General features: G+C 45.9%; 1 protein-coding gene across 2 annotated transcripts in view; it reads left to right on the top strand.

The window, feature by feature from the left end:
* The window catches only part of LOC115474227 (tRNA (cytosine(34)-C(5))-methyltransferase-like), a 358,438-nt gene that overhangs the window by 75,979 nt on the left and 257,323 nt on the right, over positions 1-25,136 (top strand). For both annotated transcript variants that reach the window (XM_030209615.1, XM_030209607.1), the window contains exon 7: positions 19,113-19,305. In XM_030209615.1, the coding sequence (XP_030065475.1) occupies positions 19,113-19,305 (193 nt within the window). The remainder of the gene's footprint in view (positions 1-19,112; positions 19,306-25,136) is intronic.

Genomic DNA, 25,136 nt, shown 5'->3' on the forward strand with positions numbered 1-25,136 from the left:
CTTCACTTACGCCCAGGCTGGGCTGGCTCTTGAGGGTCATGTCACGGCTCATAGTGTTAGAGCCATGGCAGCGTCAGTGGCCCACTTGAAGTCAGCCACTATTGAAGAGATTTGCAAGGCTGCGACGTGGTCATCTGTCCACACATTCACATCACATTATTGCCTCCAGCAGGATACCCGACGCGACAGTCGGTTCGGGCAGTCGGTGCTGCAGAATCTGTTTGGGGTGTAAATCCAACTCCACCTCCAGGACCCGCATTTATTCTGGTCAGGCTGCACTCTCAGTTAGTTGTCATGTCACGGCTCATAGTGTTAGAGCCATGTCAGCGTCAGTGGCCCACTTGAAGTCAGCCACTATTGAAGAGATCTGCAAAGCTGCGACGTGGTCATCTGTCCACACATTCACATCACATTACTGCCTCCAGCAGGATACCCGACGCGACAGTCGGTTCGGGCAGTCGGTGCTGCAGAATCTGTTTGGGGTGTAAATCCAACTCCACCCTCCAGGACCTACATTTATTCTGGTCAGGCTGCACTCTGTTAGTTGTTCTTCGTAGGTCAATTTTCTGTTGTATCCTCGCCGTTGCGAGGTTCAATTGACCTGGGTTCTTGTTTTGAGTGAGCCTGAGAGCTAGGGATACCCCAGTCGTGAGAACAAGCAGCCTGCTTGTCCTCGGAGAAAGTGAATGATACATACCTGTAGCAGGTGTTCTCCGAGGACAGCAGGCTGATTGTTCTCACCTACCCTCCCTCCTCCCCTTTGGAGTTGCGTTTTCATCATTTTTGCTTGTCATTCAACTGGCGGGAACGGTCGCGCACGGGCGGGAAGACGGCCGCGCATGCGCGGTGGGCGTGCCCTGCGTGCGGACCGCCCGCGAAGCTTCTTCCGGTTGGTGGGGGCTGCCGCGGACGTCACCCAGTCGTGAGAACAGTCAGCCTGCCGTCCTCGGAGAACACCTGCTACAGGTATGTATCATTCACTTTATTGCTTAAGTGCTATTATCAACACTGATTGGCTTGTTAAGGCCAATTAAGTTGTGCACGTTGTTACAGAATATGCTTGGATTTTGGCATGGATCTCTAGGTGCGCTATATAAAATCTGGGGGGGGGGGGTAGTAATGTGCATAAATTGCATGAGCATGTAAAAATGCGTATAATGCGCCCACGTTATATTCATAAATTTTGTAGTTTTTTGCTGGCATTGGGGTCTTTCCCCCATCTCTCCCTTCCTCCCCTCTCAGCAAAAGTCCTACTCTGGTTTCTGTCTCTAATCTCCCCTCCGCGTGAGTCCAGCATCTCCCCAGCATCAGAGCAAAGGCCCCTGATACTGGCAGAAGACTGCCCATGTGGGTTGCTACTATTACAGCAATACAGCTGGTGACCATATGAAGTAAGGAGAACTGCGGGAGGAGCTCGGGGTTGGGGATAAGGGAAAGGGAAATGGGACTTGATATACTACCTTTCTGAGGTTTTTGCAACTACATTCAAAGCGGTTTACATATATTCAGGTACTTATTTTGTACCAGGGGCAATGGAGGGTTAAGTGACTTGCCCAGAGTCACAAGGAGCTGCAGTGGGAATCGAACTCAGTTCCCCAGGATCAAAGTCCACTGCACTAACCACTAGGCTACTCCTGGTTAGGGGGATATGTAGGATTTACATGGAATGAAAGAGGGGTTAGAGAAACAGAAACTAGATCAGGACTCGTGTGGAGAGAGGAAGAAGAGAGAAAGCTGGAGGGGAGGAATAAAAATATATAGTGAGCTCACACATTTAGGGCCAGATTAGCGCTTAGCTGCCAAGCCCCTCTTGTTGTTTTTGTGAGGGTTGGAAGTACTAGTAGAGCCTTGTGTAGATCATGTTGGAGGGTTTGGTTCTGCTGGGTTACTTGTTCAGGAGCCATGTTCCAAAACAATAAGTATATGTTGCCACGATTGCCCATTACAACAGTCAAGTGGGTCAATGGACTTTGTTGATGACATTGCAGACCTTAGCAAATACTAACAAATTTCATGCTGAATTAAGGCATCCTCTGAATTATGGTTTGCAAGAGGTATAATAACAAACTCTGTAAACTACAATAGAATTTCATTTGTCACCGATCCACTGTCTTTCCAGGAAAACATGTATAAAGCAGACGAGCTTTAGCAATTACAAAGACTATTGCTTAAAAGAGAGAAGAGGAAACTTTTAACAGAAACATCAGGAAATATTTTTTCATGGAAAGGGTAGAAGATACTTAGAATGTCTACCCAGTGGAGGTGGTGGAAACAAAAATAGTGATAGAATTCAATAAAGCATGGGACTATCACAGAGGATCTCTATATATCAAGAGTTTTTGGAATCAAAGCATAGAGGGGAAAAACTTTGCATGTAGCAGCAGTTACAACCCTAACAACAATGTTGTTGAGAAGACTAGATGGGCAATGCTAGTCTTTTTCTGGAGTGGAGGAGTAGCCTAATAGTGCATTGGCTTGAGAACCAGGGAAACTGGTTTCAAGTTCCCACTCTGGCCAAGTCACTTAACCTTCCATTGCCCCAGGTACAAAAATCTGTATATAATATGTAAACCATTTTGATTATAACCACATAAAGGCTGTATATCAAATCCCCATCCCCTTTCCCTTATCATTTACTGTGTTTGCTTACTAGTGTGTATTTCCGGAAATCACAGATAAGAAAGAGAACTTAGACTCCGTTAGGTGCAGCCAGTAAATTACCTTTATTAGTATCTTACAGAGCCAAAAATACAAACAATAGTTCTCTTCCCTGGAGCAAGTTGTGAGTCAGCAATGCGCATCCTGAAAGACAAGGACTGCTCAGCTCACACCTCTCAGACATTACATCCTATATAATAAAGCGCACCTCCAACGTTCTGAAGCTGAGAAAGTGAAGCCTTCAAGCCTTGAAGCATTCCTGCAACGTTCCGGAACTACGTGTCGTCAATTGAGGAGATGGAGCCTTACAGAGCGCACGAATGCTTCAAGGCTTGAAGGCTTCACTTTCTCACACATACACACACACACACTCACTCTCTGTCTCTCTCACACACTCTCTCTCTCTCTCTTGACACACACACACACACACTCTGTCTCTCTCTCTCTCACTCATTCTCTCTCACATACACACTCCATCTCTCACCTACACGCTCTCTCTCAAACATACACACTCCGAGGAAAGGGAGGCATGGAACACGCTGGGGAGGAGAGGGAGGGGGGGCATGGAACTCGGAGGGAAGGGGGGGGCCAAGAACTCGGAGAGGGGAGGGAGGGGGGCCTGCACCTCGGATGGAAGGGGGGGGCTGGAACTCAGGGAAGGAGGGGTCATTGAACTCGGAGCCCCTCACACACACTCACTCACTCTCTGTGTCTCACATACTCTCTCTCTCTCTCTCACACTCTGTCTCTCACTCATTCTCTCTCACACACACACACTCTGTCTCTCACTCATTCTCTCTCTCTCTCACACACACACACACTCAGAGAAAAACCTTGCTAGCGCCCGTTTCATTTGAAGGGCTGAAGATAGGACCCGAAGTGGTAAACTGGATTAGGAACTGGTTGACGGGCAGACGCCAGAGGGTGGTGGTAAATGGAGTTCGCTCGGAGGAGGGAAAGGTGAGTAGTGGAGTGCCTCAGGGATCGGTGCTGGGGCCCATTCTGTTCAATATATTTGTGAGTGACATTGCCGAAGAGTTACAAGGTAAAGTTTGCCTTTTTGCGGATGACACCAAGATTTGCAACAGAGTGGACACCCCGGAGGGAGTGAAAAACATGAAAAAAGATCTGAAGAAGCTGGAAAAATGGTCTAACGTTTGGCAATTAAAATTCAATGCGAAGAAATGCAAAGTGATGCACTTAGGGAGTAGAAATCCAAGGGAGGCGTATGTGTTAGGTGGGGAGAGCCTGATAGACACGGACGGGGAGAGGGATCTTGGGGTGATAGTATCTGAGGACCTGAAGGCGATGAAACAGTGCGACAAGGCGGTGGCCGTAGCGAGAAGGTTGCTAGGCTGTATAGAGAGAGGTGTGACCAGCAGAAAAAAGGAGGTTTTAATGCCCCTGTATAAGACGTTGGTGAGGCCCCACCTGGAGTATTGTGTTCAGTTTTGGAGGCCGTACCTTGCGAAGGATGTTAAAAAAATGGAAGCGGTGCAAAGAAAAGCTACGAGGATGGTATGGGAGTTGCGTTCCAAGACGTATGAAGAGAGGCTTGCTGACCTGAACATGTATACTCTGGAGGAAAGGAGGAACAGGGGTGATATGATACAGACGTTCAAATATTTGAAAGGTATTAATCCGCAAACGAATCTTTTCCGGAGATGGGAAGGCGGTAGAACGAGAGGACATGAAATGAGATTGAAGGGGGGCAGACTCAGGAAAGATGTCAGGAAGTATTTCTTCACGGAGAGGGTGGTGAACGCTTGGAATGCCCTCCCGCGGGAGGTGGTGGAGATGAAAACGGTAACGGAATTCAAGCATGCGTGGGACAGGCATAAAGGAATCCTGTGCAGAAGGAATGGATCCACAGAAGCTTAACTGAAATTGGGTGGCAGGGGGAAGAGGGGTTGGTGGTTGAGAGGCTAGGATGGGGGAGGGCAGACTTTTTATACGGGGTCTGTGCCGGAGCCGGTGATGGGAGGAGGGACTGGTGGTTGGGAGATGGGAAATACTGCTGCACAGATTTATACGGCTGTGCCCTGGAAAAGACAGGTACAAATCAGGGTAAGGTATACACATATGAGTTTATCGTGGGCAGACTAGATGGACCGTGCAGGTCTTTTTCTGCCGTCATCTACTATGTTACTATGTATTTGTGTCAGAAACAGGCCTGTTTTACTAGTATATACTGTTACAAGTTCTGCTTTCCCAGAAATTATGTGACTTTTCCCAAACTAGAATCAGAAAGTAGCCTCTTCTATATATGGGTATATCAGTCTCTCCTGACGTTGTGTGCACATGCACACTTGTTGGCCATTGGCTAATTACTTATGAGTTCTGCGTGAACAACCAGAACAATACCCTTGTGTCCTCTCTCTGTCTATCTTCCCTGTCAGCAACTGCCAAGGTTACATCCACCTTATATGAAAAACATAGCTGCAAACAAAAGTTATGAAGTGTCAGTTCTCAGCTCCTGAGAAAGCAATGATTGTTACACAAGATGCTGAGTTAGTAGGCTAACATGTGAGAACCAAACTGACAGTACAGGCCTTAGGCTTAGCCCTTAGTAACAGGCCAAGCATAGGAAGGCATATACACTAGATATAGATTTATTGTGGCTTATGCAAGGGGATGGTCCTCCAGTTGTTCTAGTAGAATAGGAAAATGAATGGCCTTTCAGCGAGATAGCACAGAAGCAGTTCTCAGCAGTTTAAAAAATATATAATTAAAATCACCCATGTTTGTTAACAGACGTTAGCTTGAGATGTTGTCTTTGGACCATACAGTTATGCTAAATGGAATAAATAATTTGCAGAATCAAAATCAGTTGCCATTCTGCTGCCCTTCTTAAATTTATGCCAAGTTAGTACTGTACTTTCATGCATATAATGTGCAGAAGTTCCATATGTGAGTAATACATACGTGCATATAATGCACTCAAAGGACTAGCTTCAGTAAATGACATTCAAATTTGGGCACTGAAAAAAATACTTGCTAAGCATTATTCTATAAACTTTTGGAATGATTTATACCAACTGAAACCTGGTGAAAATCCTCATGCATAAATTAGGTGTGGATCCCCTGAATTTTATAATTCTGTGTGCAGCGCTGGTGAACGCCCCTACCTGCCCATGCCCCTACCATGGCCACGACCCCTTTTCAGTTGTTTGATAAAAGATTTATCCATTCATCTTTATAGAATAGTGCTTGACAAGATGCGCGTGTAAATCAAGATTATTGCTAATTAACATCAATAATTGTTAGTGCCCAATTATTGGCTTATTACTCAAATTGCACACCCAAATTTGCTTGTGCAATTTTGAGTGCCATATATGGAATCCAGGGGATAATGTGCTATTGTGCTGAAAACAGAAATGACGTATACATTCAGCAAATGCATGGATATAATGCATCCACGCTGTGAAGACTGGAGCCATGCAGAGACAAGTTGCATACATTTTGGTTTTCACACTGTCAGCCACAGTAAGCCTTGAACATGGAAGGGGAGGGCAGTGTTTGTAACATGTTTTCTCAGCATATATTTTTAATATCAAAAAGTCAGATGTTTTGCTATTGGATGATTTTCAAGCACGTTGATTCTATTACAAGGAGGGGGGAAGGCATAGTTGGTAACATGTTTTGTTTGAGATTAAAAGAGGTCGAGTGGGTTCAAGGAAATTTATTCTACACACAAATACAGAGAAAGGAATTTGTTTGATAATTTTTATCCAGTCTATGCCTAATCCATTTTTGTAAATGGGCCTTATAGGATACCATGCCTAGACCAAAATGCAAGTCCTATACTGCAGAATTTAAATTGAAAGTCATTGCTAGAATAGAGGAAACCAACAACAGCTAGAGAATTTGAGGTTGGCAAAACCTCCCTTTGTGAATGGAAGAAGGAGACATTTGAACTAGAAAAAAAAAAAACTTCCAAAAGCGTGCATGCCATGGCCCCAAAACAAGATTGGCTCAATTGGAGAATGACTTAAAGGAATGGATCCTGGCGTGAAGGGAAAATAATTGGGCTTTTTCCACTGTGGTGATCCAGATGAAAGTCAAGCTTCTGGCAAATGAAAAAAGCATCCAGGATTTTAAAGCTGGTTTTACATAGATTGGAAAATTTTATGAAAAGAAATTCTGTCAGAATGTGGCCCAGTGTAGATCAGCGCCTTCCAAATGACTGGGAGTAAAATAAGATGGATTTTAGAAAGTGTGTTGCAGATGAAATATCCAAATTGGGCATCACACCTATAGATGTAGTTGACATGGATGAGGCACTTATGTCATTTGACACACCAGCCACAAGAACAGTAGCAGCAGCAAGCAGCAAAATTCTTACCATTGCTACTACAGGGCACGAGAGGACCTGCTTTACAATTGTCCTTGCCTGTGCTGCAAATGGCGATAAACTGAAGCTGCTCTTAATTTAGTAACCATGCAGCGAGAATGATTGATTATCCAGTGGTGTGGTGGTCCACTGCAATAAGTATGGATTGGTAGCGATAGGATGTAATTGGATTGAGAAATGCTTTAGGGCAAAGCCAGGTGGCTTCTTTTTGAAGAAATCCTTGCTATGGCATCTCATAAAGAATTGTTTAGAAGGTGATCAGTTCTGCTGGGGCACACATTGCTGTTATTTCTGGAGCCATCACTTGTAAACTGCAGCCCTTTGATATAGCAGTGAATTGCCCATTTAAGATGTTTGTATGGTCTGAAAGGGAAGAATGAATGCAGACAGGAATGCATACTTTCATTCCAGCTGGGTGCTTGAGACAAACCACATACACGGAAATATGCAAATGGGTGGTCACAGTTGTCATGATTGTGGTCAGAACCCCTCTCAAACTTACCTTATTTCTGGTGGTCAGCTTCTTAGCTGGCTTCTGTTTCTTCTGTCCTTTCTGAGCTAGCTCTGTCTCTCTGTGCTGGCTGCTTCCAGCAGCATGACTCTAATTGCTTTACTATACTGCAGCTGTGTGTGTTACCTGAGCTAGCTGCCTCTGTGTGCTGGTTGCTTCCAGCGTGCCTAATTGCTCTGCTATACTGCAGCTGTGGGGGTTAAGCCTGAGTTAGCTCTAGCTCTGTTTCAGTATGCTGCCTGCCTGTGTCTGGTAGTGGTGACATCATCAGGCAGGGCCTTTGCAACGTTTGCTTAGTCGTTTGCTTTAGGTCCAGGTTAGTGGTAGTGCTGTGTGCACTTTTGATCTGTGTTAGCTTCCCTGCTTTTCCCTTGTGGCTCCCCTGCTTTCCCTTTTGGTGCTTTGGAAGCATTTCTGTGATTGGTGCTTTAGTAGCACTTCTGGGTTTGGTGCTTTAGAAGCACTTCTGGGTTTGGTGCTTTGGAAGCACTTCTGGGTTTGGGGCTTTGGAAGCACTGCTGTAGTCTGTGTTTAGCTTCCCTGTTTTTTCCCTTTTGGCTCTCCTGTCTTCCCTTTTAGTGCTAGGAGCTCTGCTGGTAGTTTGGTGCTTAGGAGCACCATAGTTAGTTTAGGGTTGTAGAGCTGTTGTGCTTGGTGCTTAGGAGCACCTGTGCTAGTTTGTGTTTAGGTTCCCTGCTATTTCCCTGTGGCTCCCCTGCTTTTCCTAGTGGTGCTATTGGTGAGCACTCCTGTTAGTATAGGGCTTTGGAAGTCCTTCTGTTTGTGTAGTGCTTAGTAGCACTGCTGTTAGTGTAGCGCTTAGTAGCGCTGCTGTTAGTTTAGTGCTTAGGTCTGTTAGTTTACTGTTAAGAACACTTAGTTTAGGATTTAGGAGCACTTCTGTTGCAAGCTTGTTCGAGTATCCTGGTCCCTGTGTTATCCAGTAAGTCCTGCCGGCCACTCGAACCCTTGGGGGGCAGTGGCTAAGTGCAGGTGAAGCTGTACGGACCAGTCCAGGGTGCTCCAGTCCAGTGTGTTCCGGTCCGGTGTGTTCCAGTCAAGTGTTCTAGTCCAGTGTCCTCCAGTTGGGGGATTCCAGTCCAGTGTTCCAGTCCAGTGTCCTCCAGTCCGTGTGTTCCGGCTCGCTGGGCGGTGCCTGCAGTCCTGCCGGTGCCGGTGTGCTTGCCCGGTGGTTAGTGGGTTTTGCCTGCTGCTGTCGCTCCTCGTCAGCAGCCCAAGGGCTCACATTTGCTCCAGAGCCCGGCCCCGCGGGCTCTGAACCTGAGAACCTGACAACAGCATAGAACAAAATAAAGCCAGAAACAATTTGAAACAGTTCTTAAAGAGCTGGAATATCAGATCAACAGCAGTTCAAAGAAGACAGTGATGACCATGCTTGATAGGGTCATTCCAGTAGAAAGTCTGCAGGCAACACTTCAGTATTTCAATGATAGTGAAAATGACACTGACTTTGAAGGTTTTGAGGCGTCCTCTGGTGAAGAGGATGATTAAGGTTGTTATTTTTGCCTTTGAGGACATTTATTTATTTATTTATTGCATTTGTATCCCACATTTTCCCACCTCTTTGCAGGCTCAATGTGGCTTACAAATACATCATGAATGGTGGAAATATATGAGAAAATAGACATTTAGTATTACAGAGGGATCTTGGGTAACATGATAATGATAAAACATGATAATAGTGTAACAAGCAAAAGTTATAAGACAATTCTGGTTATCTGTGTGGAGTTTACATTTGTTGATCTTTGTGGTATGCCTTGTTAGATAAATACACCTACTGGTAATTCTGGCTATTCTAGCTAGCTATAAAGTGGGCTAAAAGTTTGTTATATTGTAATTTGTTTCTCAATAATATTGTTATATCATTTATAGCTATGCATTAGTGCAGTGGCTGAAGTTGCTATATTGTCCAAATCTATTCATGGGTTTCATTTCATTTCAAGCCCAGGACAAAAATTATAATTGCCATTGTTAACACAACTGCTTCCCTTACTCTTTCAAGTATGCAATTGGTAAAAATAAACTGGCATAACATGCACATGCATAAAGCGTGCGGAGGTAAAAAGTTATGTGAATGCATATAGCACGTCACTGATGGGTGACGTCCACGGCAGCCCCTCCAATCGGAAACTTCACTAGCAAAGGTCTTTGCTAGTCCTCGCGTGCCAATGCGCACCGCGCATGTGCGGCCGTATTCCCACCCGAACCGGCTCGTGTTCATCAGTCTTCTTTTGTTGGCGCTCGGGACGGTCGTATTACGCCGTTCGCGCCCCTTAAGTTGACCCTCGCACGTCTTTTGGCTTTTCGCTACTGTTAAAAAAAAAAAAAAAAAAAAAAAAAAAGGGATTTTGGAGAGAGACCTTTTCGGTCTTTTTCCCTTCCCGTATTTCCAGTTTTTTGCCCCGTTAAGTTTACTTTCGTTTTCGGGGTAGGCCCTTTTGAGGCCTTGGTTCGAGTTTTTTTTTTTTTTTTTCTCTCCCTCTTTTTGGTGCCTTTACCGCAATTACGAGTTTTGATTTCGCCGGCGTGATTTTTCCGCCCATGTCATCGAAGTCTCCCAGCAGCTTCAAGAAGTGCACCCAGTGCGCCCGGGTAATCTCGCTCACTGATAGGCACGCGTCGTGTCTTCAGTGTCTGGGGGCTGGGCACCGCCCGCAGGCCTGTAGTCTTTGCGCCTTTTTACAGAAAAGGACTCAGGTAGCGAGATTGGCCCAGTGGAACGTGTTGTTCTCGGGCTCTTCGTCGGCAACAGCACCGGGGGTATCGAGTGCATCGACATCGACAGCGTCCAGACCTCCGACCTCTGCATCGGCGGTATCGACTGCATCGAAGCATCAACCCTCTGCATCGTCGGTACCGAGACATCGGAAGGCTGCGTCGGCGTCGGTGGTACCGGGACCTCCACTAGTGCTGATGTCGGATGGTGGTGCTTCAACCGGAGTGCAGGTGAGGGCTGTCCATTTCCCTGCTGGTGGTGGTGAGCCTTCGGGTGGGTCTCCTCCTACCCTGAGGGCTCCTGCGGTACAGCCCCCCCGAGACCGACCTTCTTCGGCCTCGGCCCCGAGGAAGCGCGGTTGGATTCTACGTCCTCGTCGTCGGTACCGGGAAGTTCCGGTGACATACTTCGTTTGAAAAAGTCAAAGAAGCATCGTCACCGGTCTTTTTCCCGCATCGGTACCGAGAGCTCTGGGTCGCCGAGGGAGTCGGCACCCAGTAGGCATCGGCACCGGGAGGACCGCTCACCCTCTGTTCAGGTGGTGTCGATGCACTCCACCATGGACAGCCCGGAACAGCCTCCACGCCCGGAACAGACTCTGACTTCGACGCCTGCATCGGCTTCTATGTCTTTCTCCACAGCCGTCCTGCACAAGAGTCTCCGGGCCGTTCTTCCAGAGATCCTGGGAGAGCTGTTGCGCCCTTCCCCTCCGGTACCGGGGGGTGCTTGCGCCACCGGTACCGTCGAGTGAGGCGCTGGCTGGCCCCTTGCCCGGGGTGAGGTCTCCGACATCGGTGCCGCTTACGGTACCGACTGCGGTCGCCTCCCAGGAGGGCTCCACGACGACGTCGGCGGAGGGAGGTTCGCCGGTGCTGGTGAGGGAGTCTACCTCTCGACGCTCACACCGTGGCCGTGTTTCCACGGAGTCGAGCCGGGCACGGCTTCAGACACAGATTCGTGAACTTGTGTCTGATACCGATAGTGAGGCCTCGTGGGAGGAGGAGGAGGAGGACAACAGATATTTCTCTGACGAGGAGTCTGATGGCCTTCCTTCTGATCCTACTCCCTCCCCTGAAAGGCAGTTTTCTCCTCCCGAGAGTCTGTCTTTTGCGGCCTTTGTCCGGGAGATGTCTACGGCCATCCCCTTCCCGGTGGTTGTAGAGGACGAGCCCAGGGCTGAAATGTTTGAGCTCCTGGACTATCCTTCTCCACCTAAGGAAGCGTCCACAGTACCCATGCATCATGTCCTAAAAAAGACATTGCTGGCGAACTGGACCAAGCCTCTAAGTAATCCCCACATTCCCAAGAAGATCGAGTCCCAGTACCGGATCCATGGGGACCCAGAGCTGATGCGCACTCAGTTGCCTCGTGACTCTGGAGTTGTGGATCTGGCCCTAAAGAAGGCTAAGAGTTCTAGGGAGCATGCTTCGGCGCCCCCCGGGCAAAGACTCTAGAACCTTAGACTCCTTTGGGAGGAAGGCCTACCATTCCTCTATGCTCGTGGCCAAAATCCACATGCGGAACAATGTGCGGCAGTTGGCGGGCTTGGTGGACAAGCTCCCTCCTGAGCAAGCCAAGCCATTTCAGGAGGTGGTCAGGCAGCTGAAGGCGTGCAGAAAATTCCTGGCCAGAGGGGTATATGATACCTTTGATGTTGCATCCAGGGCCGCTGCTCAAGGTGTGGTGATGCGCAGACTCTCATGGCTGCGTGCCTCCGACCTGGAGAATAGGATCCAGCAGCGGATTGCGGACTTGCCTTGCCGTGCGGACAACATTTTTGGAGAGAAAGTCGAACAGATGGTAGAGCAGCTCCACCAGCGGGATACCGCTTTCGACAAGTTCTCCCGCCGACAGCCTTCAGCTTCTAGCTACACAGGTAGACGTTTTTATGGGGGAAGGAAGACTGTTCCCTACTCTTCTGGTAAGCGTAGGTACAATCCTCCTTCTCGACAGCCTGCGGCACAGGCTAAGCCCCAGCACGCTCGCTCCCGTCAGCAGCGTGCGCCTCAGGAAGGCCCCTCGGCTCCCCAGCAAAAGCAAGGGGCAAGCTTTTGACTGGCTCCAGCAGAGCATAGCCGACATCAACGTGTCAGTGCCGGGCGACCTGCCAGTCGGGGGGAGGTTGAAAGTTTTTCACCAAAGGTGGCCTCTCATAACCTCCGACCAGTGGGTTCTCCAAATAGTCCGGCAAGGATACACCCTCAATTTGGCCTCCAAACCTCCAAATTGCCCACCTGGAGCTCAATCTTACAGCTTCCAGCACAAGCAGGTACTTGCAGAGGAACTCTCCGCCCTTCTCAGCACCAATGCGGTCGAGCCCGTGCCATCTGGGCAAGAAGGGCTGGGATTCTATTCCAGGTACTTCCTTGTGGAAAAGAAAACAGGGGGGATGCGTCCCATCCTAGACCTAAGGGCCCTGAACAAATATCTGGTCAAGGAAAAGTTCAGGATGCTTTCCCTGGGCACCCTTCTCCCCATGATTCAGGAAAACGATTGGCTATGCTCTCTGGACTTGAAGGACGCCTACACGCACATCCCGATACTGCCAGCTCACAGACAGTATCTGCGATTTCAGTTGGGCACACGTCACTTCCAGTACTGTGTGCTACCCTTTGGGCTCGCCTCTGCGCCCAGAGTGTTCACGAAGTGCTTGGCTGTAGTAGCAGCAGCGCTTCACAGGCTGGGAGTACACGTGTTCCCCTATCTCGACGATTGGCTGGTGAAGAACACATCCGAGGCAGGAGCTCTACAGTCCATGCAGATGACTATTCGCCTCCTGGAGCTACTGGGGTTTGTGATAAATTACCCAAAGTCCCATCTTCTCCCAGTACAGAGACTCGAATTCATAGGAGCTCTGCTGGATTCTCGGACGGCTCGTGCCTATCTCCCAGAAACGAGAGCCAACAACTTGTTATCCCTCGTCTCGCAGGTGCGAGCGTCCCAGCAGATCACAGCTCGGCAGATGTTGAGATTGTTGGGCCACATGGCCTCCACAGTTCATGTGACTCCCATGGCCCGCCTTCACATGCGATCTCCTCAATGGACCCTAGCTTCCCAGTGGTTTCAGGCCGCTGGGGATCTAGAAGACGTGATCCACCTGTCCACGAGTTTTCTCAAACCCTGTATTGGTGGACGATTTGGTCCAATTTGACTCTGGGACGTCCTTTCCAAATTCCTCAGCCACAAAAAGTGCTGACTACGGATGCGTCTCTCCTGGGGTGGGGGGCTCATGTCGATGGGCTTCACACCCAGGGAAGCTGGTCCCTCCAGGAACGCGATCTGCAGATCAATCTCCTGGAGTTACGAGCGGTCTGGAACGCTCTGAAGGCTTTCAGAGATCGGCTGTCCCACCAAATTATCCAAATTCAGACAGACAACCAGGTTGCCATGTATTACATCAACAAGCAGGGGGCACCGGATCTCGCCCCCTGTGTCAGGAAGCCGTCAGCATGTGGCTGTGGGCTCGCCGTCACGGCATGGTGCTCCAAGCCACATATCTGGCAGGCGTAAACAACAGTCTGGCCGACAGGTTGAGCAGGGTTATGCAACCTCACGAGTATTCGCTCAATTCCCGAGTAGTGCGCCAGATCTTCCAGGTGTGGGGCACCCCCTTGGTAGATCTCTTTGCATCTCGAGCCAACCACAAAGTCCCTCAGTTCTGTTCCAGGCTTCAGGCCCACGGCAGACTGGCATCGGATGCCTTCCTCCTGGACTGGGGGGAAGGTCTGCTGTATGCTTATCCTCCCATATCTCTGGTGGGAAAGACTTTGTTGAAACTCAAGCAAGACCGAGGCACCATGATTCTGATTGCTCCTTTTTGGCCGCGTCAGATATGGTTCCCTCTTCTTCTGGAGTTGTCCTCCGAAGGACCGTGGAGATTGGAGTGTTTTCCGACCCTCATCACACAGGACGAAGGGGCGCTTCAGCATCCCAACCTCCGGTCCCTGGCTCTCACGGACTGGATGTTGAGAGCGTAGACTTTGCCTCTTTGGGTCTGTCAGAGGGTGTCTCCCGCATCTTGCTTGCTTCCAGGAAAGATTCCACTAAGAATAGTTACTTCTTTCTATGGAGGAGGTTTGCCGTCTGGTGTGACAGCAAGGCCCTAGATCCTCGCTCTTGTCCTACACAGACCCTGCTTGAATACCTTCTGCACTTGTCTGAGTCTGGTCTCAAGACCAACTCTGTAAGGGTTCACCTTAGCGCAATCAGTGCATACCATTACCGTGTGGAAGGTAAGCCGATCTCAGGACAGCCTTTAGTTCGCTTCATGAGAGGTTTGCTTTTGTCAAAGCCCCCCCCCGTCAAACCTCCTACAGTGTCATGGGATCTCAATGTCGTTCTCACCCAGCTGATGAAACCTCCTTTTGAGCCACTGAACTCCTGCCATCTGAAGTACTTGACCTGGAAGGTCATTTTCTTGGTGGCAGTTACTTCAGCTCGTAGAGTCAGTGAGCTTCAGGCCCTGGTAGCCCAGGCCCCTTATACCAAATTTCATCATAACAGAGTAGTCCTCCGCACTCACCCTAAGTTCTTGCCAAAGGTGGTGTTGGAGTTCCATCTGAACCAGTCAATTGTCTTGCCAACATTCTTTTCCCGTCCTCATTCCTGCCCTGCTGAACGTCAGCTGCACACATTGGACTGCAAAAGAGCATTGGCCTTCTATCTGGAGCGGACACAGCCCAACAGACAGTCCGCCCAATTGTTTGTTTCTTTTGATCCCAACAGGAGGGGAGTGGCTGTGGGGAAACGCACCATATCCAATTGGCTAGCAGATTGCATTTCCTTCACTTACGCCCAGGCTGGGCTGGCTCTTGAGGGTGATTTCACAGCTCATAATGTTAGAGCCATGGCAGCGTCGGTAGCCCACTTGTAGTCAGCCACTATTGAAGAGATTTGCAAAGCTGCGACGTGGTCATCTGTCCACACATTCACATCTCATTACTGCCTGCAGCAGGATACCCAACGCGACAGTCGGTTCGGGCAGTCAGTGCTTCAGAATCTGTTTGGGGTTTAGAATCCAACTCCTACCCCCCTAGGCCCATGTTTATTCTGTTCCAGGCTGCACTCTCAGTTAGTTGGATAAATTGTTAGGTCAATCTCAGTTATGTCCTCGCCGTTGCGAGGCCCAATTGACCATGGTTGTTGTTTTGAGTGAGCCTGGGGGCTAGGGATACCCCATCAGTGAGAACAAGCAGCCTGCTTGTCCTCGGAGAAAGCGAATGCTACATACCTGTAGAAGGTATTCTCCGAGGACAGCAGGCTGATTGTTCTCACAAACCCGCCCGCCTCCCCTTGGAGTTGTGTCTTCCCTTGTCTTTGTCTTGCTACATATGGGACTGACGAACACGAGCCGGTTCGGGCGGGAAGACGGCCGCGCATGCGCGGTGCGCATCGGCGCACGAGGACTAGCAAAGGCCTTTGCTAGTGAAGTTTCCGATTGGAGGGGCTGCCGTGGACGTCACCCATCAGTGAGAACAATCAGCCTGCTGTCCTCGGAGAATACCTTCTACAGGTATGTAGCATTCGCTTTATACGTACAGTATAGTCTCCATTAACTGACGTTAGGCTTACTTGAAGTAATCAGTTATACCCCTCTGTCCACTATTGGGTCTGTGAGTTCAATAGACTACGTCTGCCAGACGGTAAAAACTGTCATAGCACTGACATCCAGTGGCCTCCAGATAGGCCCGCATGGTGTTGAGACTCTCCAGCGCTCTTGCAAAAGTGACAGGAGGCGGTTGTTGAATTTCTTCGGCATGTGCCTCACTGCTCATTTCATCCTCTGTTTCATCATCAGCCGTTGTCTGCGTGTAGGCGCATGTCTCGACGTCAGTCCTGTCGTCAGTTGTTTGTAGATCGTAATCAACAGCTACGAAGCAATGAAACTCCTCTTCAGTAACACCGGCTGGGATGTCCATAACCTGTTCATCTGACGCGTTTGCAACAGCTGCATCTGTTTCGTCCGTCTCCACATCCTTAAAGCTTGCCCGCTTGTAGCAGTTGACAGTGGTTGCCTGTGTAACATGATTCCAGGCTTCTTTCTGCATATATAAGGGAATCCAACAGTGATAGATTATTAGCCAGTTCAACAGTACGTTTATCCTTGCCAGTCTGGTCATCCATAATGCTAATCAGACGACGTAGCACAAGAGCCCGATAATGTTGCTATTATGCCCTGATCCATAGGTTGGATCAGAGAGGTAGTGTTTGGTGGCAGGAAGACCACCTTGATGTTAGACAGCCTGACATCATCCCTGTGTGCAGCACAATTATCACAAAGCAACAAAATCTGACGCTTTTGTGCCCGCATTCTAGTGTTTAACTTCTTTAGCCACTGCTTCCAGATTTTCCCAGTCATCCATGAATTTGTGTTAGCCTCGTATGACACAGGAAGTCGCTTAACTTTCTTGAAGCAGCGGGGGCTGTTTGCTCTTTCCAATGACGAGGGGTTCCAACTTCTCACTCCCATCCATATTGCAGCAAAGGAGGATCGTCAGTCGGTCCTTCGACGTTTTATGTCCAGTAGTTTCGGCATGTTTGAATGCAAGTGTTCCATCAGGAATCGCTCACCAGTAGAGACCGTTTTCGTCAGCATTGAAAATGTCACAAGGTGCAAACTCGTTCAAGATGGTAAGAAGAACTGAAACAACCCAATTTTCAGCACCAAAGTCATCAGCGTCTTGTTTCTCACCATGCTGTTTCTTGAATTTTATTCTGTTCCTCTCCTTCCATCTTTCCAACCATCCAACAGTGGTTTTGAATTCAGTTAGTCCAAGACTTTCAGCTAGCTGGTTAGCGTTCTCCATAAGTAGTGGACCACTGACAGGAAACTGTCTGCTCCTGACTTGAAAAAAACCACCAAAGAAGAGCATCTTCTACCTCCTCAGCTTTTCCCGCCCGTTTTCGTTTCCGTTGTGGATTTGTATTGTTTTACCAGTCTTCCAGAAGTTGGTCTTTCTGCTTCAAGACACGTGAAATTTGACTGGATTGACACCATATTCTTTAGCAATAGATGCTTGACTTTTTCTAATTTTTTAAGAACTTCTATTCGTTCAGCCAGTGTTAGTCTTACAGTTGCGCGACGACAACGACCCCAGTGTACACTACAACATTCTTTCGCTTATTCTGCCTGTGGCAGTTAAAGGGGCGGTAAATTTGAAATCTCGTTGGTTGTCACGCGCAAATTGCCTTCCATATTTCGTGCGCACGCTTATGTGGAGTCTTTCCTGCAGAGAAGCGGTCTTAAACCATGCATATAAGCAAATCTTGCAATTGTCAGTGGTGCGCTAAACTGAAGTTTGTCCCCATAGAAATTGATGGTGCCAAAAACAAGACCGAAGTACGGCATGCAGTTAAACAGCATGCGCTTATCCGACGTGCACTGTATATCATTTTGGACAGATTTTGGTGAAATCTGAATTATTTGTTCAAGGTGGTTTGGGTGTGTGTGTGTATGTATATATATATATATATATATATATATATATATATATATATATATATATAAATTTTTTTGAATGCTATTAATTTCCAGAGGGTAATGTGCTTGATTTCGTTTTTATGATCACTTTTTTTTTTTTTGGGGGGGGGGGGGGGAGGGCAATAAAGAAGGTGGTGAATGTAAGTATGGGATCAAAACAGTAATATCTGTTTATGTCCCAGTTTTATAAATTACCACTTTATTTTCCTTTTTTGTCCTAAATCTCACTTGAGACAGTAGGTCGCTTTGGGGAATTCCTGCAGACCCATGGGTTGAAGGGATGTTACTTTGACTATGGCAGTCCTTGCAAAGAATGCATTGATGGTCTTACGGATATGTGGGTTAACCCTTAATTTTTGCCAATTTGTGGCTTTTTGGATCTAGTGCTGAAGACATTTATTTATAGACAAGTGGACTAAGGTAAAGATACATTTTTCAGATTGTTATATGTGATTGAATTGGCCATCCTCATTGGCTGCATGGACCAGCCACCTCAGGTATGAAAAATGGACTTGTCCATAAGACCATCCACATGTGGAAGACTTCTTACCTACTGACCCTGATGGTCAAGGTATCAGAACTCAGATTTGTACATTATAAAATAAGCCCACAGGGCTGGCCTGGGATAATATACCTTTTTAAAAGAAAAGATAGGTGTATCCTACAAAATGTTTGTTTGCTTGCTTGCTTCTATTTTTCCATCATCTCCCTTGGTTCCTCTCTTGTTTGGTTCCCCTTCTCAAGCTTTGTTTTATAGAGCCTCTGAAAACGATATGACAACTCTTTGAAAGGTTTATTCTTACTTAGCAACCAATTCTGATAAAAAGCAGTCAAGGGCAGTGACACACATTCCCCTACTGTGATTATAATACATACAGATGAAGAATCAGGGAGTTGGTCAAAAGCACTCTGAATTGGCTGTTTTTATTCATTTATTGAAACTTGATTGTGTTTGAAAAAATATTTTTTAGCATAGCTTCAAGTCATACATGATTGAAGAAGGATCATTGAACTATTATTCTGTTTCCTTTGTAGCAATTTTAGCATGTTGTGTTCCAGATAATTTAAAAAGAAAGATGGGAGGAAATAGAATTAATGTCACCTGAGAATATTGTTACCTGCAATTTTGTCAAATGTTTCAGGCTTTCTTTTCCTCATGTTGAAACATTGGCAGTGTGCAACACTGAACTGTTAGGTTTACATGCTGACAGTGCATGTAAACAAATGCTAGAAATGTGTAGTACTGTACTATAACTTGTAGAGAAACAATAATAAATGTGCCAGGCTTATATAGTCCACAATTTGACGTACATATACTATAATTTTCAAATTTAAATTACCTGAGTGTGATTATTGTTATCTCTATTCTTAGAGGGGTTTGTAATCGCCAATGATGTGGACAACAAACGCTGTTACTTGTTGGTCCACCAGGCCAAAAGGCTGAACAGCCCCTGTATCATGGTGGTGAATCATGATGCCTCTAGCATTCCCCGCCTGCAGATGGAAACTAATGGAACAAAAGAGGTCCTCTTCTACGACAGGATTTTGTGTGATGTGCCATGCAGGTAGCCAAAAGCTTTATTTCTTATGGTGTTTTCCCATTTACAAAACGTTGGCATGAGTTAGTATGTGATGACAGTTATGCTTACACTCTATTGTGGGTTGCATTCTGTATTTTCCAGTGCTTTTTCTCTGTTTAAATTGAGTGTTGCTGATTTTTTTTTTTTTTGTGCTCTAATTTTCTGCTCATCTCCAGTACTACATAACTCCACTGTGTTCTGTGCAGCCACTTGTTACAGCAAGATCCAATGTAAGAATTTTTAGTTCCCCCAAATCAGCAGAAGGCTCCAATATTATTGAGTTTTTGACAGATTTGCTTCCTAAACTACTTAATCTCAACCTCTCTCCCCCATTGGAATTTGAAAGAGTACACTGTGTTCCGTTACGGCCTATCACATCAGCAAAATATCCCAGGCTGATTGTTTGCTAAACTGCTCAAATATCAGCATGCATTAGCTGGTACTTAATGCTGCATAATCTCTACCGCATCTTTTATTTCAAGGAAACAATCTTCTTGTCGTCTCTGATTTGACAAAGGCCACGATGAGACACAAAGAATTCCTCCAACTCGGACAGCCCTTAAAGGATATTGGACCTAAATTTGGACTACTTTACACTGGCAGAATGAGAACTTTCAATAATTGCACATATATGTACTTGGAGCCTTCGGAGCTTAAACTTTTCTTGGAATCTGTCAAAATGCAGTAATTATATTTTCAGTCTTTAACTTTACATCATATCATATTTCTGGATCTCGACCTACAGTTTTTCCTGCCATCATCACTTATGGTTTGAATGTCTGTTGTCCTTCTGTACACTATTAATTATCTCAACCTGTCTATTGAATCCATTGGGAGCTGAGTACTTTTTGATACATTTCTTATTGACCTCTGTTAGAAGCAACCCCCCTCACAGCGATCTCTTGGAATCCAGTCCAACCTCACTCATGATATCTTTTCATCTCTCCTTGTTGCAGTTGGCCCAGCCTGTTGCTATGGCCTACTTATTTATTTGTTCTAAGAAGACTGTTGACTACTGTGATCAAGATTTTGATTTTCTCTCCATAATTGTCATTCTCTCCTCTATGAAAATATGTTGTGCAAATTGTCATGGTGATACAATTCCATTTTCTGATGTCTGGTTTACATATTATTTATAATGTCAGTGGGTTAAATCACCCTAAGAGAGAGAAAATCACTAAAACTTGAAATGTCTACAACCTGACATTTTTTTGCAGAAGACCTATTTGTCATTTAATGAATGTAAAACATTTTCTATTCTAGGTTTCACTACTTCATTTCACTCCCCTGTAATTAAGAAAAATAAAATGCTTTTGTTAATATAATTGTTCCTATTGTTGATTCCCCTGATTTTATTAGATCTCTCTATTTAACCCTTTTAGAACATCAGTCTGGTTCCCTGATAATTGTTGGTGATTTCAACTAACCACTTGATATTTATTTAGGTACATCTTCTACATGTAGACCTAAATTGAAAATGCTTTTTTGAATTGCAAATTTAATGGCAAATACCAACATGATAGATGCATGGCGTATTCTTCACCCTTTGTATACTATACTCATTTCTCGTCACTGCACAATACTTATTACAGATTAGATTACTTTCTTATCTCTGTGCATCTTTCCTCTGTTTTGTCCAGTTCCATCATATATCCAATACACGTCTCTGATCATGCGGCTGTATATTTCTACTTTAATTTACATTTCCCATGTTAAAACAGAACCTCCAAACCTTACAAATTTCAGTAAATATTTTAAAATTGGAAATAACTCTTCTAATTGGTCTTTGACCATGATATGGGAAGCTTTAAAGGCCACTTTTCATGGTGAACATAGTAACATAGTAGATGACGGCAAAAAAAGACCTGCATGGTCCATCCAGTCTGCCCAACAAGACAACTCATGTGTGCTACTTTTGTGTATACCCTACTTTGATTTGTACCTGTGCTCTTCAGGGCACAGACCGTATAAGTCTGCCCAGCACTAGCCCTGCCTCCCAACCACCAGCCCCGCCTCCCAACCACCATGATGGCATGGCAACGCAAGCAGAATGTTTTACTTCTATACTTGGTGGAAAAGCCAGAGACGATCTTTTTGTTATATTATATTAGAATTCATCCTGAGCATCAACACCACTTTACCAAAGTGACTATTATTATCCCAAAACCTGGTAGAGACCCGAATAAAGTGCAAAGCTAGAGACCCGTTTCTCTTTTAAATTTAGATTACAAAATTGTAACTGAAAGATGACCAACTGATTCGTTTTAACCAGGTTGGTTTCTTGAAACATTGATATATTGGAGACAATTTGAGATTATTTCACTTTCTTAATCACATAACCAGTGACATCCTAGAGCTTGTAACAGGTCTTGCCTTAGATGCTAAAAAAGCTTTTGATCACATTAAATGGCCTTTCCTTTTGCAGGTACTGAGATGGTTTGGTCCAGTTTTCATTTCTTGGAACCAAGCTTTATATTGGAACCTCATCTCTAAGGTCTATGAATCTCTCTCTGCTGATATTCCCCTACAACGAGACACTCGTCAGGATTGCCCACTTTCCCTCTTTTATTTAATTTAGCCTTAGAACCATTATTATCCTTCATTTGACAATCTTCTTCAGTTCATGGTATTCAGACCATACATCATCAAATTAGCTGCCTACGCATATGATTTTTTTTTTTTTTTACTTTTTTTTACTTTTTATCACAAAACCCCAAATATCATTACCAACTTTCACAGACTTTCTGCGTATTCCCAATTTTTGACTTATAAAATTAATTTGGATAAATCAGAGATTATTCCTCTAAATGGGCAATGTGATAATAATGGGTGACTTCAATTATCCAAATATAGACTGGATAAATGTATCATCGGGACATGCTAGAGAGGTACAATTCCTTGATGAAATCAAGGACAGCTTTATGGAGCAGCTGGTGCAGGAGCCGACGAGAGAAGGAAAAGTTCTAGACTTGGTCCTTAGTGGAGCGCATGATCTGGTGAGGGACGTTATGGTACTGGGGTCGCTTGATAACAGTGATCATAATAAGATCAGTTTTGATATCAACCTTGAAGTAACTATACACAGGAAGTCAAATACGTTAGCGTTTAATTTTAAAAAAGGAGACTATGATAAAATGGGAAGAACGGTTAAAAAAAAAAACTTAGGGGGGCAACTGAGAGGGTAAAAACTGTACAACAGGCATGGACGCTGTTCAAAAATACCATCCTGGAGGCCCAGGCCAAACATATTCCGCGAATTAGAAAAGAAAGACGGAACTCCAAAAGACAGCCGGCGTGGTTGAAAAGTGAGGTGAAGGAAGCTATTAGGGCTAAAAGAAACGCCTTCAGAAAATGGAAGAAGGAACCGTCTGAAAATAACAAGAAGCAGCATAAGGAGTGTCAAAGCAAATGCAAGGCACAGATAAAGAAGGCCAAGAGGGATTACGAAAAAAAGATAGCATTAGAGGCAAAAAAACATAGCAAAATTTTTTTTTGGTATATTAAAAGCAAGAAGCCGGCAAAAGAATCGGTTGGGCCACTGGATGACCGAGGGGTAAAAGGGGCGATCAAGGAAGATAAAGACGTAGCGGAGAGATTGAATGAATTCTTTGCTTCGGTCTTCACCGAGGAAGATTTGGGTGGGATACTGGTGTCGGAAATGGTATTTCAAGCGGACGAGTCGGAGAAACTTACTAACGTCACGGTAAACCTGGAGGACGTATTGGGGCAGTTCAGCAAACTGAAGAGTAGCAAATCTGGACCGGATGGTATTCATCCTAGAGTACTGATAGAACTGAAAAATGAGCTTGTGGAGCTACTGTTAGTGATATGCAATTTATCCTTAAAATCGAGCGTGGTACCGGAAGATTGGAGGGTGGCCAATGTAACGCTGATTTTAAAAAAAGGTTCCAGGGCAGATCCGGGAAATTATAGACCAGTGAGTCTGACGTCGGTGCCGGGGAAAATGGTAGAGGCTATTATCAAAATCAAAATTACAGAGCACATCCGAGGACATGGATTACTGAGACCAAGTCAGCACGGCTTTTGTGTGGGGAAATCTTGCCTGACCAATTTACTTCAATTCTTTGAAGGAGTAAACAAACATGTGGACAAAGGGGAGCTGGTTGATATCATGTATCTGGATTTTCAAAAGGCGTTTGACAAGGTACCTCATGAAAGGCTACAGAGGAAATTGGAGGGTCATGGGATAGGAGGAAATGTCCTATTGTGGATTAAAAACTGGTTGAAGGATAGGAAACAGAGAGTGGGGTTAAATGGGCAGTATTCACAATGGAGAAGGGTAGTTAGTGGGGTTCCTCAGGGGTCTGTGCTAGGACCGCTGCTTTTTAATATATTTATAAATGATTTAGAGATGGGAGTAACTAGCGAGGTAATTAAATATGCTGATGACACAAAGTTATTCAAAGTCGTTAACTCGCAACAGGATTGTGAAAAATTATAGAAGGACCTTATGAGACTGGGAGACTGGGCGTCTAAATGGCAGATGACGTTTAATGTGAGCAAGTGCAAGGTGATGCATGTGGGGAAAAAAGAACACGAATTATAGCTACGTCATGCAAGGCTCCACGTTAGGAGTTACGGACCAAGAAAGGGATCTGGGTGTCGTCGATAATACTCTGAAACCTTCTGCTGAGTGTGCTGCTGCGGCTAGGAAAGCGAATAGAATGTTGGGTATTATTAGGAAAGGTATGGAAAACAGGTGTGAGGATGTTATAATGCCGTTGCATCGCTCCATGGTGCGACCGCACCTTGAGTATTGTGTTCAATTCTGGTTGCCGCATCTCAAGAAAGATGTGGTAGAATTGGAAAAGGTGCAGCGAAGGGCGACTAAAATGATAGTGGGGAAGGGACGACTTCCTTGTGAAGAAAGACTAAGGAGGCTAGGGCTTTTCAGCTTGGAGAAGAGACGGCTGAGGGGAGACATGATAGAGGTATATAAAATAATGAGTGGAGTGGAACAGGTGGATGTGAAGCGTCTGTTCACGCTTTCCAAAAATACTAGGACTAGGGGGCATGCGATGAAACTACAGTGTAGTAAATTTTAAAACAAATCGGAGAAAATATTTCTTCACCCAACGCATAATTAAACTCTGGAATTCGTTGCCGGAGAACGTGGTGAAGGCGGTTAGCTTAGCAGAGTTTAAAAAGGGGTTAGACGGTTTCCTAAAGAACAAGTCCATAAACCATTACTAAATGGACTTGGGAAAAATCCACAATTCCAGGAATAACATGTATAGAATGTTTGTATGTTTGGGAAGTTCGCCAGGCGCCCTTGGCCTGGATTTTCCGCTGTCGTGGACAGGATGCTGGGCTCGATGGACCCTTGGTCTTTTCCCAGTGTGGCATTACTTATGTACTTATGACCACTCTTCTCCCTCAGACTTCCAACATATGAAACTTGTCTGGGCCCATCAAGCCTTTAAATATGTGGGCATTCTTATTCACAAAGATCCTGAACAGATCCTTAATTTGAATACTTCTAGAATTAAAGATTATTACTGTCACACTCACTGTGTGGCTCCCCGAGACTGACGCGCCCTGTGCGACCACGGTGCCGTTAGACCTGGCTGCACTCTGTCCCCCACCATGGCCCTGTCTATTTTCAGCATGCCAGCTCTCAGCGGCAGAATAATCCTCCCGCCTGCCCTTCCTCTACTTTTGGCTGGGTTCCCTAGGAGGCGGGGTTTCCGGGGCTTCCCTTCTATGGACGCCTCCCCTTGATGTCAAACGCTTCCATGGCTATAGGGCTGAATGCCCGCCCTGCTGCCAGCTATTACCAGGCTTCCAGAGGCGGA

The sequence above is a fragment of the Microcaecilia unicolor genome, chromosome 1 (assembly GCF_901765095.1).
Source record: "Microcaecilia unicolor chromosome 1, aMicUni1.1, whole genome shotgun sequence".
NCBI classification, from domain to species: Eukaryota; Metazoa; Chordata; class Amphibia; order Gymnophiona; family Siphonopidae; genus Microcaecilia; species Microcaecilia unicolor.